This window comes from Salvelinus namaycush, chromosome 3 (assembly GCF_016432855.1).
Source record: "Salvelinus namaycush isolate Seneca chromosome 3, SaNama_1.0, whole genome shotgun sequence".
In the NCBI taxonomy this organism is placed as follows: Eukaryota; Metazoa; Chordata; class Actinopteri; order Salmoniformes; family Salmonidae; genus Salvelinus; species Salvelinus namaycush.
The window spans coordinates 86686195-86704275 of record NC_052309.1 but is presented as its reverse complement, the minus strand read 5'-3'; the positions used below and the strand labels follow the sequence as shown (position 1 = coordinate 86704275).

Here is an 18081-nt window from a genome sequence, read left to right as displayed (position 1 = left end):
TTTTAAAGTGGGAGAATTTGCACAATTGGTGGCTGACTAAATACTTTTTTGCCCCACTGTATAAGAAGTTTGTTAATGGATATTTATATTTTGTGTTTTAAGTTATAATTTCAGTTTTACTTGGTGTTATCACTGTTACACACAATACAGTACAAGTCAAAAGTTTGGACACACCTACTCATTCATTTTTCTTACATTGTAAAATAATAGTGAAGACATCAAAACTATGAAATAACATATGGAATCATGTAGTAACCAAAAAAGTGTTAAACAAAACAAAATATATTTTAAATTAGAGATTCTTCAATGTAGCCACCCTTTGCCTTGATGACAACTTTGCACACTATTGACATTCTCTCAACCAGCTTCTCCTGGAATGCTTTTCCAACAGTCTTGAAGGAGTTCCCACATATGCTGAGCACTTGTTGGCTTCTTTTCCTTCACTCTGCGGTCCAACTCATCCTAAACCATTTCAATAGGGTTGAGGTCGGGTGATTGTGGAGGCCAGGTCATCTGATGCAGCACTCCATCACTCTTGTTGGTCAAATAGCCCTTACACAACCTGGGGGTGTGTTTTGGGTCATTGTCCTGTTAAAAACAAATGATAGTCCCACTAAGCGCAAACCAGATGGGATGGCGTATCGCCGCAGAATGCTGTAGTAGCCATGCTGGTTAAGTGTGCCTATAATTCTGAATAAATCACAGACAGTGTCACCAGCAAAGCACCCCCACACCTCCTCCTCCATGCTCACGGTGCTAAACACACATGCGGAGATCATCCATTCACCTACTCCGCGTCTCAAAAAGACACGCGGTTGGAACCAAAAATCTCACATTTGGACTCATTAGACGAAAGGACAGAATTCCACTGGTCTAATGTCCATTGCTCATGTTTCTTGGCCCAAGCAAGTCTCTTCTTCTTACTGGTGTCCTTTAGTAGTGGTTTCTTTGCAGCAGTTTGACCACGAAGGCCTGATTCACGCAGTCTCCTCTGAACAGTTGATGTTGACATGTGTCTATTACTTGAACTCTGTGAAGCATTTATTTGAGCTGCAATCTGAGGTGCAGTTAACTGTAATGAACGTATCCTCTGCAGCAGATGTAACACTGGGTCTTCCTCTCCTGTGGCGGTCCTCATGAGAGCAAGTTTCATCATAGCGCTTGATGGTTTTCCGGATTGACTGACTTTCGTATCTTAAAGTAATGACGGACTGTCATTTCTCTTTGCTTATTTGAGCAGTTCTTGTCAAATACGGACCTGGTATTTGACCAAATAGGGCTATCTTCTATATACCACCCCTACCTTGTCACAACACAACTGTTTGGCTCAAACGCATAAAGGAAAGAAATTCCCCAAATTAACTTTTATCAAGGCACACCTTTTAATTGAAATGCATTCCAGGTGACTACCTCATGAGGCTGGTTGAGAGAATGCCAAGAGTGTGCAAAACTGTCATCAAGGCAAAGGGTGGCTACTTTGAAGAATCTCAAATATATTTTGAATTGTTTAACACTTTTTTGGTTACTACATGATTCCATGTGTTATTTCATAGTTTTGATGTCTTCACTATTATTCTACAATGTAGAAAATAGTAAAAATAAAGAAAAACCCTGGAATGAGTAGGTGTGTCCAAACTTTTGACTGGTACAGTATTTTGAATCTGTATTTACTTGAAGTGTTACCATGAGTCTACTTACCTGGCACAGTGAGGTGACAGCTTCCAGGGCACATTTCTCGATACTCTTGGCTACGTGAGGGTGAGATTCATTCAGGACCTCAATCTTGGAACAGTAGATCTCTATCTGATCCAGAGGAGACTCCTAGAAATGCAGAAAAGGTATTTCCGTCATTTCACCAATGGCTATTTCAGTCAGGTCTCAATTATACTGTATGTGTGGCAGTTTCATACCTGTTTCAGTTTGCCCTCCAAGTCCCTAGTGAACGTTTGTCTCCATTCTTTTGTGAAATCGTCATTGGCGAACTTGAGAGAGATTATGTTGTTCCACATCTGGCAAATAAAAAAGAGCATCGCCATAAAAAATGTGTTTTTTAAACGATATAGAACTACACATAAAAAAAAAAATCATGGTCATGATATGCACAACAAAAATGTATCATTTTCTCCTCACCTCTATCTCTGTGGTGACATTGACACTGAGGTACAAGGTGGTCATACACCTGGCCAGCAACCGGTCTCTGAAGGTTTTGCCGATCCAGGATCTGACGATCACCATCGCCTCGGATAGCAGCTCCAGCTCCTTGGCATGCATATGCTCTCTTTCCACGTCCTTAGTTGCCTTGAAAGGAATGATAAGTTATCTCCATCCTTTTTCGGAAATGTCTTAACCATAGAAATAGAACTACTAGAAGGGACAAAGGCCATCAAACCACAGCAATTTGACTGGAACACTCATGGGTACACTCAATATGGCCACCGGTCCACCCATCACAGAAAATTGACTTAAATGGGAATGTCCTTTCTAGTAAATATTTTTCTATAGTCTGAACTAGTCAGCTGTACCTGCCCCAAAACTCTGGTATTTCTCCATTTAGAGCTTGTTCTCCATCTTCTTTTTAAATAGTGAACCAACATGTTTTTAGCACTTTTATTTCCCCGACTTGATCAAAACTCGTTTTCTCATGCTCTCTCTTATCGCTCTGCAGCAGACATATAGTGAGCAATATGTTTGGAACATCGAATCGCAATAAAGAATCATGATACATATAGAATCCAAATACATATCGTATCGGCACCTATGTATTATGATAATATAGTATTGTGAAGTCCCTGAAAATTCCCAGAAATACAAGATAGTGGTCAGAATCAGACGTCTTCTTCATGATTTTCTGTTTAAAACATAACCTTGTTATCTAGAGAGTCAGTCCATACATACTGTTGGCCAACCGCTTATCTTGGGCAAAGTCTAAATTAGTCATCAGACATTTTCTACTTGAACTCCACATACCTGTGACTCAAAGGCCCGGGCAAACTCAGATACAGAGACAACCATGTTCATGCATGCCACAGGGATGTCTGTGAAGTTCTGAGTGTAGGTTGAAGTGGACCGGACTCCTTTGCAGATCTTCTCAAAAAGTTTCACTGCTGTTGCCAAGCATTCTCTGCCATACGCCTCACTAAAACAACTGCAACCACAAAAAAACGCGGATGTTTTACAACAACTATCATCAAAGATCAAAAGGAAACAAGTGAACCAAATGAGTTACAGTAAGTCAATCACCTGTATTTCTCCTCGATGAGATTGCTTTGAATATGTGAGAGAGTGTCTGACACATACTGCAGGGCAGAAAAAAACACATTGTTAAAAAACAAGTAGATTTGAAACCTTCAATGCTCTATAATACTTTTAAAAACATTCTGGGTTTATTGGCTAGGATAGAGATAAGAAAGACAGAGGCGAGCGTATGCTGAAAAAGCCCTGTAGTCAGGTGGGAAACTATGGTCCAGCTCACCTGCTTGTTGCTATAGGTGACATCTTGAGGGGCCCTCAGAGTGAAGACATGGAGCAGGTCCAGCAGTTCCACGTTGATGAGGACGCTGCATTCCATCAGGTCCTCTATGGGCAGCAGACACATCCAGGACCGAGACACTAGTCTGTCCATCTCAACCAGATGGCCATTGTTTTTCATGAGATTCAACATCGCTCTAAAACAAAGGAGGGAAAAAAGAAGGGATATCACCAATTAATATCAATCAAAAATATAAATGATATTCAGAAAGTATTCAGACCACTTCACTTTTTCTACATTTTGTTACGTTACATCTTTATTCAAAAATGTATTAAATTAAAAAAACTACTCACCAATCAACACACAATAACCCATAATGACAAAGCGAAAACAGGTTTTTATAATTTTTTTTACAAGTGTATTCAAAATAAAAAACAGAAATACCTTAATTACATAAGTATCCAGACCCTTTGCTATGAGACTTGAAAATTGAGCTCATGTGCACCTTGTTTCCATTAATCATCCTTGAGATGTTTCTACAACTTAATTGGAGTCCACCTGTGGTAAATTCAATTGATTGGACATGATTTGGAAAGGCACACACATGTCTATATAAGGTCCCACAGTTGACAGTGCATGTCAGAGAAAAACCAAGCCATGAGGTTGAAGGAATTGTCCGTAGAGCTCCAAGACAGGATTGTCTCAGAGGAAGGGTATCAAAACATTTCTGCAGCATTGAAAGTCCCCAAGAACACAGTGGCCTCCATCATTCTTAAATGGAAGAAGTTTGGAACCAGTGCTCTGACATGCACTGTCAACTGTGGGACCTTGTATAGACAGGTGTGTGCTTTTCCAAATCATGTCAAATCAATTGAATTTACCACAGGTGGACTCCAATTAAGTTGTAGAAACATCTCAAGGATGATTAATGGAAACTAGGTGCACCTGAGCTCAATTTTCTAGTCTCATAGCAAAGGGTCTGAATACTTATGTAAATAAGGTACACTACTGTTCAAAAGTTTGGGGTCACTTAAATGTCCTTGTTTTTGAAAGAAAAGTAATTTTTTTTGTCCATTAAAATAACATCAAATTGATCAGAAATACAGTGTAGACATTGTTAATGTTGTGAATGACTATTGTAGCTGGAAACCACTGATTTATTGTGGAATATCTACATAGGCGTACAGAGGCCCATTATCAGCAACCATCACTCCTATGTTCTAATCCAAGTTTATCATTTTAAAAGGATCATCATTTAAAAGGATCATTAGAAAACCTTTTTGCAATTATGTTACCAAAAAGAAAATTAAATAGTATCTGACAAAAAAGTGCTTTTCTTTCAAAAACAAGGAAATGTCTAAGTGACTCAACTTTTGAACAGTAGTGTGTTTTGTTTTTTATTTGTACATTTGCAAAAATTCTAAACCTGTTTTTTCGCGTTGTCATCATGGGATAGTGTGTAGATTGCTGAGGATTTAAAAAAACATTTTATCAATTTTAGTAAGGCTGTAACGTAACAAAATGTGCAAAAAGTGAAGGGGTCTGAATACTTTCCCGACGGCAATTTGTATAATATATATCATTTTTAGGAATTTCTAGAGGGAATTTAATTTGTTTGTTTACCAAAAAAGGGACAGGACATAATTACGAAAGGCCAAACCTTTAGCGTAATCTAGTGAGACAATAGGAATGATTTTCTAATACCACGGGGAGAATAGAAGTACTGTACCTCCTGTCCTGGCTGTTGAGTGTCATGTCTGCTTTGAGGCCTTGGAGGCCCGCCCAGGACTGCTCGTACTTGGTGGTGACAGTGGTAGATATGGGTGTGAACGGTTTGGAGGATCCCTTGAGGAGGTGGAGCAGGGGGAGCACCAAAATCCACCGGGGCCCTTCAGTCTTCACACTGTTGATCAGAGCCACCAACATGTCTGGCAAGCTAGTGCAGAGAAAAATAGGTTGATTTTCACACAAAAATAAATACATCAGCATTTTTTTGTACCAAAAAATGTAATGAGAACTCATCCACTAACAAGCACTTTGTTAGAAACTGTTATGAGAAAATGTGTATAAAATATTACTCAGTTTGAATAATACAAATGATTACATCCTGTATAAAAATAAACAAATCATAATGTCTGTAATAGGCAAAAAATAAGCAGAAATCCTGACGCCAAAACCCACTTTTTGAGACCGGAGACGGCTTGGGCGAAGTCGGTCCAGTACTGCAGGAAGGAGTCTTTGGGCAGCTTGGGCAAGCACAGGGCGGTGCAGAGCCGGGTGGACTCTCCGTGGTCCAGCCTGAGGCCGAACTGCTTCCACACGTACAGCATGATCACGGCTGCCCTCATGGGGTCCTGGATGAAGCAGCTTTTCCCCTCACCCTCCTTCTGCAGCTGAGGAACAACGTTATCCAGCATGAACTGCTTCAGCAGCTTCCTGACCTTTGGGAGGAAGAACAAACAGTGAATGTTAACAGATTTGTTTTGGGGACGGTTGCACACTGCAACTCAATACTCATCCATTTGCTTTTCCCTTCCATATACAAAAGAAACATACAATAAGACAACCAAATGAAAAATACATGTGAAAAAACAACAGCAATCATTCCAGAAATGATAACTCCCACACACAATATTACCTCTACACATTTACAGCATTGTACAGCATCCGCACGTTTATTGGGCAGAGTTAAAATCATATTAGCGGCTGTCATCTTTTCTACAAGTCAAGCAAATAGACAGAGTGAAATGCTTGCTCTCATTTCACTTCTAACAGCAACACAATAACTGGGATAAATTAGAAGAGGAGGCAGGGCAGGAGACCGCAAAACAAGCAAAAGCCTAACAGCTAGGGGGCGGGGGGTAACATCCGTGCATGCATTTAGCATTCAGGTAGGTGGGGGGTACGTCTAGGCCAGGGTGAATCAGTGGGTCTTTAGGCAGGACTGGAAGATGGAGAAGGATTCTGAGTTTCAGAGAGGTGGAAAGAGAGAGTTCCAGAGCCGGTGTGACATTAAACCTCTTGACACTAGGGGGGCGCCATTTCGACTTTGTAAAAATTCGTTCCCAAATTAAACTGCCTCGTACTCAATTCTTGCTCGTACAATATGCATATTATTATTACTATTGGATAGAAAACACTCTAGTTTCTAAAACCGTTTGAATTATTTCTCTGAGTGAAACAGAACTCATTCTGCAGCACATTTCCTGTCAGGGAGTGAGATTTCAGAAATCGAGGTCTCTGTTCTGAGGTCAGTTTATAAGTCCCCATGTAAGCCATCGGGCTACATGCACTGCATACGCCTTCCTCTAGATGTCAGTAAGCGGGGAGAATTTGAATGGAGTGGATTGCGCAATCTGGGGCCCTATATAAGACCGTGGAACGGAAGTACCGTTCTTTTCAACGGGGCGCCTGGCGCAGCAGGGACATCACAATGGCCTCCTGCAAAGCTTTCGTTTTAGCAGTTCTATATCTCCGGTCATGTTTTTATTCGTTATAGTTGTTAGACATCATAAGGTAGTTAATTTAAACCGACTTATAGCAGTTTATATCAGTTTATTGCGATTTTCCTGGATTTCTTTGTGATGCGCTTTCACGAGTTGGACACCTCTCCAGTGGGTGGCTATCGTTAGCTGCTATTTCCACATGAGAAGAGGACATCTTTCAACCAAAAGACGATTGTTCTGGAGAAAGGACACCTTGCCCAAGATTCTGATGGAAGCTCGTCAAATAGTAAGCAATCTTTATGTTGTTAATTCGTATTTATGTTGACAAATGTCAAATAATAATTCCGCCATGAATTTCGGTGCGGTCTCGCTTTAGCGCACGCTGTATGCTGAAGTAACGTTAATTTTTAAAATGTAACACAGCGATTGCATTAAGAACTAATTTGTCTTTCATTTGCTGTCCAACTTGTATTTTTTAGTCAAGTTTATGAATAGTTTTCAATTAGAATAGGTGCCTCTCCAAGATGGCGCCGGACAGATTGCTTGAAGTTTTGGCCACTAATCACATTGTATAACCACGATTTGTGCCGCTAAATATGCACATTTTCGAACAAACTCTATATGCATTGTGTAATATGATGTTATAGGACTGTCATCTGAAGAATTCTGAGAAGGTTAGTGAAAAAATGTATATATTTTGGTGGTTTATACGTTATCGCTATTTTTGGCTTGAATCAATGCTGTTGTGATGTTTGCTATTGTGGTAAGCTAATATAACGCTATATTGTGTTTCGCTGTAAAACACTTAGAAAATCTGAAATATTGGCTGGATTCACAAGATCTGTGTCTTTCATTTGCTGTACGCTGTGTATTTTTAAGAAATGTTTTATGATGAGTAATTAGGTAATACACGATGGTCTCTGTAGTTATTCTAGTCGCTTTGGTGAGAGTTGTGATGGTGGCTGCAATGGTAAACTATGATTTATACCTGAAATATGCAAATTTTTCTAACAAAACATATGCTATACAATAAATATGTTATCAGACTGTCATCTGATGAAGTTGTTTCTTGGTTAGTGGCTATTTATATCTTTATTTGGTCGAATTTGTGATAGCTACTGATGCAGTAAAAAAATGGTGGAGTAAGAAAAGTAGTGTCTTTTGCTAACGCTATTAGCTAATAGATTTACATAGTGTCTTACCTGTAAAACATTTTAAAAATCAGAAATGATGGCTGGATTCACATGATGTGTATCTTTCATCTGGTGTCTTGGACTTGTGATTTAATGATATTTAGATGCTAGTATTTACTTGTGACGCTATGCTAGGCTATGCTAGTCAGCTTTTTTACTGATGGGGGTGCTCCCGGATCCGGGTTTGGGAGGAATTAGAGGTTAAGAACTGTACTTACATCTTTTTCGTCGTAGTCTAAGGAGTACCATTTCTTGTGTGTCTCCTCATAGACAAATGGGTTCCCATAGATCTGGTAAAACTGATTCAGCTGATTGAGGAAACTCTTGAAGTTAATGTCAGTCCAGCTCCTGAGGAGGTCAAATATACTCTCCAGCATAACTTTCCCTGCGATTTCTCGGCCTTCGATGACACTTTTCCTTTGATCCGGCCAAAAAGCGTCTTTTAGCCGCTTGAGCACGTTCTTGGATGGCTCCACACAGATGATGTCATCATACTGATGCCAGTCCCCTGAAACCAACCAAAATCATTGCTTAATATATTTGCATAGATTTTAGACAATTTCCTCACATGTAAGACAGTGTGAACAAAATAGACGAGCAGCACCAAATAGATGTATGATAAAAATCAACAAGGTTTTGAACTTACATGAAGTAAATGGAATATTTTAAAATCAGTGACTTACAATAAAGAACTACTATAGAAATTGTTATAGCAACTGCACCCACCTTCTTCATTAAGCAGATGGGATTTGACAAAAAGACATCTGTTGGTGGTGGGGTAGTTAGAATCCAGTTTGTATATGTACTCATACTCGTACTTTAGCTTTTTAAGCTTGTAGACGAGGTACTTGTATGGTATGGACACGGTTGCATTAGATTTGCTTGTGATCAAGCTCCCTTCGACTAGGAACCCATGCTCTCCAAGATTCCTGTAGAGGTAATGCATTGGTTTATCCTCTGTTACATATCATACACATTTAACCCCCACCACCAGTCTGTTGTTTACTATGTGAGATAGATGGGAACATTGTTGAACATTATAAAGCAGGTTTCTATTGAATACATATTCAACATATTTGGCTAAACTGTCTTGACGGCTGATACATTCGATACATGTATATAAAAACCTACTTAGACACAGTGAGCTCAACGGTATCGGTATCCCAGTTCCCAATGTTCCCCCCAGCCCTGATGAAGATGCGGTCCTCGTCCGGGTTCAGCTTGAAATCCTTTGAGAGGACAGCGTGGAAATAGATTGTGAGTCTCTCACTTGCAGAGACCTGTTTTTTCCCTGGAGGGATCCTGAAATTGGACCAAACAAAATTAATCAGATGAGTATTGTATAAGCTAAGTGGCGGTGTGCGTGATCGGTACTGATAAAAGTGATTTGAAATGTGCAGATCCATGGTCGAATATGTAATATTCCCGGGCACAAGCACCTCCCCCACCGGAGACTGGGGTTCAATCCCCCTCTCCACCCTTCCTCATACAGGGCCTTCAGAAAGTATTCACACCCCTTTACCTTTTCCACATTCGGTTGTGTTACAGCCCAAATTTAAAATGGATTCAATTGAGATTGTGTCACTGATCTACACACACACAAATACCCCAGAATGTCAAAGTGGAATTTTGTTGGTAGAAAATTGTAGAAATGAATAATAAATTTAAAAACGCTGAAATGTCTTGAGTCAGTAAGTATTCAGCCCTTTTGTTATGGCAAGCCTAAATAAGTTCAGGAGTAAAAAAATGTGCTTAACAAATCACATAAGTTGCATGGACTCATGTGTTCAATAATAGTGGTGAACACGATTTTTGTAAGAATTATAAGGTCCCTCAATCGAGTAGTGAATTTCAAACACAGACTCAACCACAAAGACTAGGGAGGTTTTTCAATGCCTTGCAAAAAAGGGCACCACTTGGTTAAAAATAAGCAGACGCTAAATATCTCTGAGCTTGGTGAAGTTATTAATTAGACTTTGGATGGTGTATCAATACACCCAGTCACTACAAAGATACAGGCGTCCTTCCTAACTCAGTTGACGGAGATGAAAGAAACTGCTCAGGGATTCAACCATAAGCCAAGGGTGATTTTAAAACATTTAGAGGTTGTTTAATGCTTGTGATATGAGATCTGATGATGGATCAATAACATTATAGTTACTCCACAATACTAACCTAAATGACAGAGTGAAAAGAAGGAAGTCTGTACGGAATACAAATATTCCAAAACATGCATCCTGTTTGCAACGAGGCACTTAAGTAATACTGCAAAGAAATGTGTTAAAGAATTGAACTTTATACAAAGTGTTATGAATACAAAGTGTTATGTTGCTGGCAAATCCAACACATCACTGAGTACCACTTCATAATTTCAAGCACAGTGGTGGAAGCATCATGTTATGGGTATGCTTGTCATCGGCAAGTTCTAGAGTTTTTTGGGATAAAAAGAAACAGAATACAGCTGTAAGTGCAGGCAAAATCCTAGAGGAAAATCTTTCAGAGACAAATTCACCTTTCAGCAAGACAATAACCTAAAACACAAGGCCAAATATACACTTGGAGTTGCTTTCCAAGACGCCATTGAATGTTCCTGAGTGGCCTTGTTACAGTTCACTTAAATCATCTTTAAAATCTATGGCTGTCTAGCAAGTAACGATCAACTTGACAAAGCTTGATTAGTGAAATGCTCTTAGACTTACCCAAAAAGAATCACAGCTGAAATCACCACCAACGGTGCTTCTACAAAGTATTAACTTAGGGATGTGAATAATTATGTAAATTAATATTTCTGTATTTACCTTTCAATAAATGTGTAAAAACATGTTTTTAATGTCATTATGGGGTACTGTGTGTAGATGGGTGAGAAAATACATATGTTGAATCAATTTTGAATTCAGGCTGTAAGACAACAAAATATAGAATAAGTCAAGGAGTATGAATACTTTCTTTGCTTCTGTACCTGTAGTGAGAGTGGATTTCCACTCTCAAAAACGTGTTTGGAAATAAGCACAACATTGTGTACACAGACAACAATGGATAGTAGCGCTGTGCGGGTTGTGGGTGTCTTCGAAAGTGCTTTTGTGCACCTATAGATGTTTATCAATGCAAGAAAAGTGTGCCTTTTAGGTTCTTCATGTTAAAATTGTGTGACTTCTGTTATGAACAACACACGATTTGTAAATACCTTTTTGGTGGTGGAACATCCTGACCCTTGGTTTCAGAGTCGTCGCTTTTGTTGTCTTTCTGTTTCTCTTTCTTGGCGCCTGGGCTCTGTGGTGTAGGTGAGGAGGCGTCTCCTCCCCCACGGGAAGGCTGCTGCTGGACCTCCATGTTCTCCACCTTCACCTGTGGGTCCACACTGGAGCCTTTGCTCTCCACCTGGCATGAGGAGAAACAGACAGTTTGAGGATCAGTCTGCTCTCCACCTGGCATGAGGAAAAACAGACAGTTTGAGGATCAGTCTGCTCTCCACCTGGCATGAGGAGAAACAGACAGTTTGAAGATCAGTCTGCTCTCCACCTGGCATGAGGAGAAACAGTTTGAGGATCAGTCTGCTCTCCACCTGGCATGAGGAGGAACAGTTTGAGGATCAGTCTGCTCACCACCTGGCATGAGGAAAAACAGTTTGAGGATCAGTCTGCTCACCACCTGGCATGAGGAGAAACAGTTTGAGGATCAGTCTGCTCTCCACCTGGCATGAAGAGAAACAGTTTGAGGATCAGCCTGCTCTCCACCTGGCATGAGGAGAAACAGTTTGAGGATCAGTCTGCTCTCCACCTGGCATGAGGAGAAACAGTTTGAGGATCAGTCTGCTCTCCACCTGGCATGAGGAGGAACAGTTTGAGGATCAGTCTGCTCTCCACCTGGCATGAGGAGAAACAGTTTGAGGATCAGTCTGCTCTCCACCTGGCATGAGGAGAAACAGTTTGAGGATCAGTCTGCTCTCCACCTGGCATGAAGAGAAACAGTTTGAGGATCAGCCTGCTCTCCACCTGGCATGAGGAGAAACAGTTTGAGGATCAGTCTGCTCTCCACCTGGCATGAGGGGAAACAGTTTGAGGATCAGTCTGCTCTCCACCTGGCATGAGGGGAAACAGTTTGAGGATCAGTCTGCTCACCACCTGGCATGAGGAGAAACAGTTTGAGGATCAGTCTGCTCACCACCTGGCATGAGGAGAAACAGTTTGAGGATCAGTCTGCTCTCCACCTGGCATGAGGAGAAACAGTTTGAGGATCAGTCTGCTCTCCACCTGGCATGAGGGGAAACAGTTTGAGGATCAGTCTGCTCACCACCTGGCATGAGGAGAAACAGTTTGAGGATCAGTCTGCTCTCCACCTGGCATGAGGAGAAACAGTTTGAGGATCAGTCTGCTCACCACCTGGCATGAGGAGAAACAGTTTGAGGATCAGTCTGCTCTCCACCTGGCATGAGGAGAAACAGTTTGAGGATCAGTCTGCTCACCACCTGGCATGAGGAGAAACAGTTTGAGGATCAGTCTGCTCTCCACCTGGCATGAGGAGAAACAGTTTGAGGATCAGTCTGCTCTCCACCTGGCATGAGGATAAACAGTTTGAGGATCAGTCTGCTCACCACCTGGCATGAGGAGAAACAGTTTGAGGATCAGTCTGCTCACCACCTGGCATGAGGAGAAACAGTTTGAGGATCAGTCTGCTCTCCACCTGGCATGAGGAGAAACAGTTTGAGGATCAGTCTGCTCTCCACCTGGCATGAGGAGAAACAGTTTGAGGATCAGTCTGCTCACCACCTGGCATGAGGAGAAACAGTTTGAGGATCAGTCTGCTCTCCACCTGGCATGAGGAGAAACAGTTTGAGGATCAGTCTGCTCTCCACCTGGCATGAGGAGAAACAGTTTGAGGATCAGTCTGCTCTCCACCTGGCATGAAGAGAAACAGTTTGAGGATCAGTCTGCTCACCACCTGGCATGAGGAGGAACAGTTTGAGGATCAGTCTGCTCACCACCTGGCATGAGGAGAAACAGTTTGAGGATCAGTCTGCTCTCCACCTGGCATGAGGAGGAACAGTTTGAGGATCAGTCTGCTCACCACCTGGCATGAGGAGAAACAGTTTGAGGATCAGTCTGCTCTCCACCTGGCATGAGGAGAAACAGACAGTTTGAGGATCAGTCTGCTCTCCACCTGGCATGACGAGAAACAGAGTTTGAGGATCAGTCTGCTCTCCACCCGGCCAGAGGTCAACCAAGGTGCTCTTTGAAGAGATGGTCTCTCAGTAACTTGGTTGACCTCCCTAGCGCCCTACACCGAGAAAGAAAAAACAGAACACCTTACTACTCTACTCATCTTGCTCGTGTGAAAACTGGAACTTATATTTTCTTACTAGCACGGATTTTGCTGATAGCTGCTTTTATGAGGAAGGTTTCACTTGAAATGACTCTGATATGTGCTTGTTATACCAATCTTAACTGAATGTGCTGATTGTAAGTCAAATGTTAAAATGTAAATAGTGTGTTTGAGGGGATGAGTTTCAGCAGGGTGAAGCACAGAATATAATTACTCAAGACTAAAATTAAAGGTGATTTGTAGATCAGTGGTTCTGCGCAGTCTGACTACAATGTAGTTGATCTCAAACACACAGCAAGTCAGGGAAGGTAACAAGCTCCCCCCACACCCTTAGACAAAACAAACTACATCAGCCATAATAACCTAGTCTAAGCAGTATTTTTGACAAATATAGTTCATTAGCACACATGATGGAAAATGTTGCCATAATACAGGTTTATAATACGGCTATATTAAGTTAGGGTTACCTTATGGAAATAAATACTAGCCCGTATCATAGCAACACAAATATATTTGATTGATAAAGAAAAACCGCTGCACCACTCAGGAGAACCAGGTTAAGGCACTGCATCGCAGACCTGGGTTCATATTCCGGGCTGTGCCACAACCAGCCATGGCCTGGAGTCCCATAGGACGGCGCACAATTGGCCCAGTGTACAAAACATTAGGAATGCCTTATATTGTGCACCCCCTTTTGCCCAAAGAACAGCCTCAACTTGTGAGGGCATGGACTCTACAAAGTGTTAAAATGTCCAGCTGCGTTGCAGTTCTTGACACAGTCAAAACCGATGCGCCTGGCACCTACTACTATACCCCGTTCAAAGGCACTTCAATATTTTGTCTTGCCCATTCACCCTCTGAACGGCACACATACACACTCCATGTCTCAATTGTCTCAAGGCTTGAAGTGGATTTAACAAGTGAAGTCAACAAGGGAGCATAGCTTTCACATGGATTCACCTGGTCAGTCTATGTCATGGAAAGAGCATGTTTTGTACCCTCAGTGTATTTTGTAATGTCAAGCAGCTACATTACCTCTGATTTCTTCTGAGAGCCTAACACCATCTTATTTCCAGCGGTGGTTTGCTTCGAGTCCTGGTTCTGCTGATCATCTGTCCCTTTCTGTTTGTCCTGTCTGGTCTGGTTCTGCTTAGCATTCTGGTTCACGTTCGCATTCTGGTCCAGGTTCGTCTGCTTTGAGTTGGCCACGTCTTTCTTGTTCTTAGTGCTCTTTGCGTCAGCAGCCTTTGGAGCTTTCTGGTCAGCGGTCTTTGCGTCAGCAGTCTTTGGAGCTTTCTGGTCAGCGGTCTTTGCGTCAGCAGTCTTTGGAGCTTTCTGGTCAGCGGTCTTTGCGTCAGCAGTCTTTGGAGCTTTCTGGTCAGTGGTCTTCGCCGATACTACTGAGGCTGACTGAAGAGGAGGGATGGTGGTGGTGGATTTGCCAGCCGAGTCGGTGAGATAGGCAGGAGTGTCATTCGGAGCCGACTTGGAGGTCTGTTTTGTAGGTGACTGAGATAGGTCTTTCTCTTCACTGCTCTGTTGATATTTCCCTGCGGCAGGCTGGCTCTCTGCGCTGGCCTCAGGCTGTGATGAGGCAGTGCTTGGAGGATCTTGATTGTCAGACGTGTTCCCAGATGGACTGACTGTACTGGGTGCTGCTGATGATGCTGATGCACTGGCTGGTTTCTCCACTAAGGCAGACGTGTCATGAAGTGAGTTGGGTGTCTCGTCCATGGCGCTGGCATCGCTGTCGGAGGACTCCGCAACTTCCTGTTTCCTGTTATTCACATGGCTGCCCACAAGGGAGATGTCAGACAGGTCAGAGGTCAGCTGGTCAGAGTCCAATGACGCAGGGCTGCCGTCCTTCTTCTTCCTCTTCCTCTTTTTTCTCTGATTGAGCCAAAGGTTGAAAAAAGAGAACAAATCTTAGTATATCCACTCTTCCCTCAAACAACATGACTTACATTTAGTGTTTTATTAGGATGCCTATTAGCTGTTGCAGGAGCAGCAGCTACTCTTCCTGGGGGCCTACAAGCTAGGTGATCGGTTTCTATACCTGGACAGTATTATTGACACAGTTTAGTGACTGATAAAACAACATCTTCAGATAAAAATATATTTTCAAACACAGTATAATACATTTTAAAAATCTGAAATTAGAACGAGGAAGTTCTCAAAAACATGTTGGTTTTAATACCCACCTTTTTCTTAGGGTTGCTGTTGGGCTCTTCATTGGGCCGCTTCGGAGAAGTGTTAGTTTCCCGGTTATTCAGGGTTGACACATCACTCTCCATTTCTGTCTTCTCATTCACACTCTCCAGTGTGTTGTCTGCATTTGAAAAACAACAAAAAATCATCAGTTGCATTAGCGCTTGTGAATTACATTGTCAACTTGATCAGAATTCCCTCAGTTGTCTGGTGTAGGCCAATGTTCACTCAAAACATGTTCTGCACTAAGCAAATTTCAGGTCTAGTGAGCACAAACTTGAACATTGTGAAAATTCTGTGCAACTTCTGGTGCGCGTTTACTGTGAACACTGAGGCTTTACTGCTTTAAGTTAGTTAACAATTGAGAAAAATGCATCCCATAACATTTTAACATGGAAATAGCTGTTCTATCATTCAGACTACAAAAGCAGCAAATGTGTGTTGTTCAATGTAGGCCTACATTCCATGAGACTGAAAAAAACATGCAGGGCTTGACATTAACCTGTTTATCCACTTGTCCTTCAGACAAGGAGGTGCCTGAAAATGTTGTGGTGTTTGATGCAAGAAACCACTTTACAAAATAAAACTCATTATTATTCCCATACCATTTATTACAGAGAATCAGACAAAATAAGCTACGCTCTGCCTACTTAGCTGATTCAAGACCATTTCAAAATACAACACTGCCCCTTTAAGACATTAACAAAATGATCTTTACCTGACTTGATTTTCAAAGATGGCTAGAAATGCACACATTTTGTGCTCTTGTAGGAAGCAACCACTCCCCATTGTTGACTAGAAATTAGCTATAACTGGGCTAATAACTTACTAACTAGCAAAGAATATGAACAAATGTGTACAGGTGGCTACATGCAGCTCTCGCTTTCATTTCAAAACAAGCATATCTAATCAAGATAGCTCATGTTGTCCAGTTCTAGGTGAATTGCACAGATCCATAGATGTCATGGCTATTTGCATTTAGGCCTACTACAGCGCTGATTGGTTATGACGCACTGGTCTGTGTAGAGTAAGGGCCTGAGTTCTGCATGTCAATGCAATCGAATCCTTCTCCAATGTGCACTGCCTAAATCTCTCGCACTAACTCTTGCATAGTTCATTTTGTTTCGGTATGTTACATTGAAAGTGTCTAATATAGTGTTGATTTGAGCACAAGTCCCACAGCAGAGTGAAACGTTGATAGTGTTAACTAAAGAGGAAAACTCTAGAAAGTTGAGTGAAGTTCAATCTCGTGCTTCTCTGTGCGCACTGGTATTTCATCTGCATGGCAGTAAGAAGGGAGCTGCGCACAGCTTAGAAGGAACATTGGTGTAGGCTATTGGGGCTCCCGAGTGGCGCAGCGGTCTAAGGCACTGCATCTCATTGATAGAGGCGTCACTACATACAGCCTGGTTCGAATGCAGGCTGTATCACATCCGGCCGTGATTGGGAGTCCCATAGGGCGGCGCACAATTGGCCAAGCTTCGTCCGGGTTTGGCCAGTGTAGGCCGTCATTGTAAATAACAATGTGTAATTTGATTTATTTAACTAAGCAAGTCAGTTAATAACAGGCTGACTACACCGCTTGTTGCAAAATAAATTTAGAAATCTATATTCTTAAATTATTGTACCCACACTTCTCGCGCACGCCAACGAGCGTCTGCATTGCCAAGGGCTAAAATAGAAGTAATCCCTATTTCTGACGCAGATCGCGCTGCAAGTCCTGCCTCTCCCATCTCCTCATTGGTTTATAGAAGCAGGTACCCATGTGCCATCTCCTCATTGGAGGACGAACGAGGTCAGTAGCGGTAATGCACCTAATTTATGAAAGTTACCAATCGCAATATAAAGTCAAGTGAAGAAAAAGCCTGGAAGGAGGAGGGATGACTAGAAACGATTCGGTTGACCGTTTTATGTGTGGATTAATTGGCGGAGTAGAGGACCTTGTGCATTTCAGGTAAAATAACAACCCAATGTTTATATCCCAGGACAAATTAGCTAGCAAGTGCAAGCTAGCTAGCTAAATTGCCATACATGTTTAATGCTTTTCAACCTGTCCCCAAATTAATATAATTGGTTCAGAGTTTGTTTTGATATTTTAACCTGCGTGTCGTGATCGTGTTTGGTGTGGGGGGACAAAATCAATTTATGCACGATGGCAGCCAGTTTGGGTTCCGTGTTAAGAACAAATTCTTATTTACAATGACGGCCTACCCCGGCCAAACCCAAATGATGCTGGGTCAATTGTGCGACGCCCTATGGGACTCCCAATCACGGCCGGATGTGATACAGCCTGGAGTCGAACCAGGGACTGTAGTGACACCTCTTGCACTGAGATGCAGTGCCTTAGACCACTGCGCCACTTGGGAGACCTTAACTGACTTCCCTAGTTAAATAAAAGTTTAAATGTAAAATATATATCACCCTCTTTCTTCATTCACCATTAGTT

General features: G+C 41.9%; 1 protein-coding gene across 1 annotated transcript in view; it reads right to left on the bottom strand.

Moving 5' to 3' along the window:
- The window catches only part of rnf213a (ring finger protein 213a), a 63932-nt gene that overhangs the window by 43873 nt on the left and 1978 nt on the right, over positions 1 to 18081 (bottom strand). The window contains exons 3-16 of the mRNA XM_038988686.1: positions 15629 to 15756; positions 14463 to 15317; positions 11293 to 11486; positions 9240 to 9410; positions 8835 to 9037; positions 8327 to 8616; positions 5651 to 5910; positions 5199 to 5405; positions 3473 to 3665; positions 3241 to 3296; positions 2968 to 3145; positions 2131 to 2289; positions 1911 to 2009; positions 1699 to 1821 (exon numbers count right to left, since the gene is read on the bottom strand). Of these exons, the coding sequence (XP_038844614.1) occupies positions 1699 to 1821; positions 1911 to 2009; positions 2131 to 2289; positions 2968 to 3145; positions 3241 to 3296; positions 3473 to 3665; positions 5199 to 5405; positions 5651 to 5910; positions 8327 to 8616; positions 8835 to 9037; positions 9240 to 9410; positions 11293 to 11486; positions 14463 to 15317; positions 15629 to 15756 (3116 nt within the window). The remainder of the gene's footprint in view (positions 1 to 1698; positions 1822 to 1910; positions 2010 to 2130; positions 2290 to 2967; positions 3146 to 3240; positions 3297 to 3472; positions 3666 to 5198; positions 5406 to 5650; positions 5911 to 8326; positions 8617 to 8834; positions 9038 to 9239; positions 9411 to 11292; positions 11487 to 14462; positions 15318 to 15628; positions 15757 to 18081) is intronic.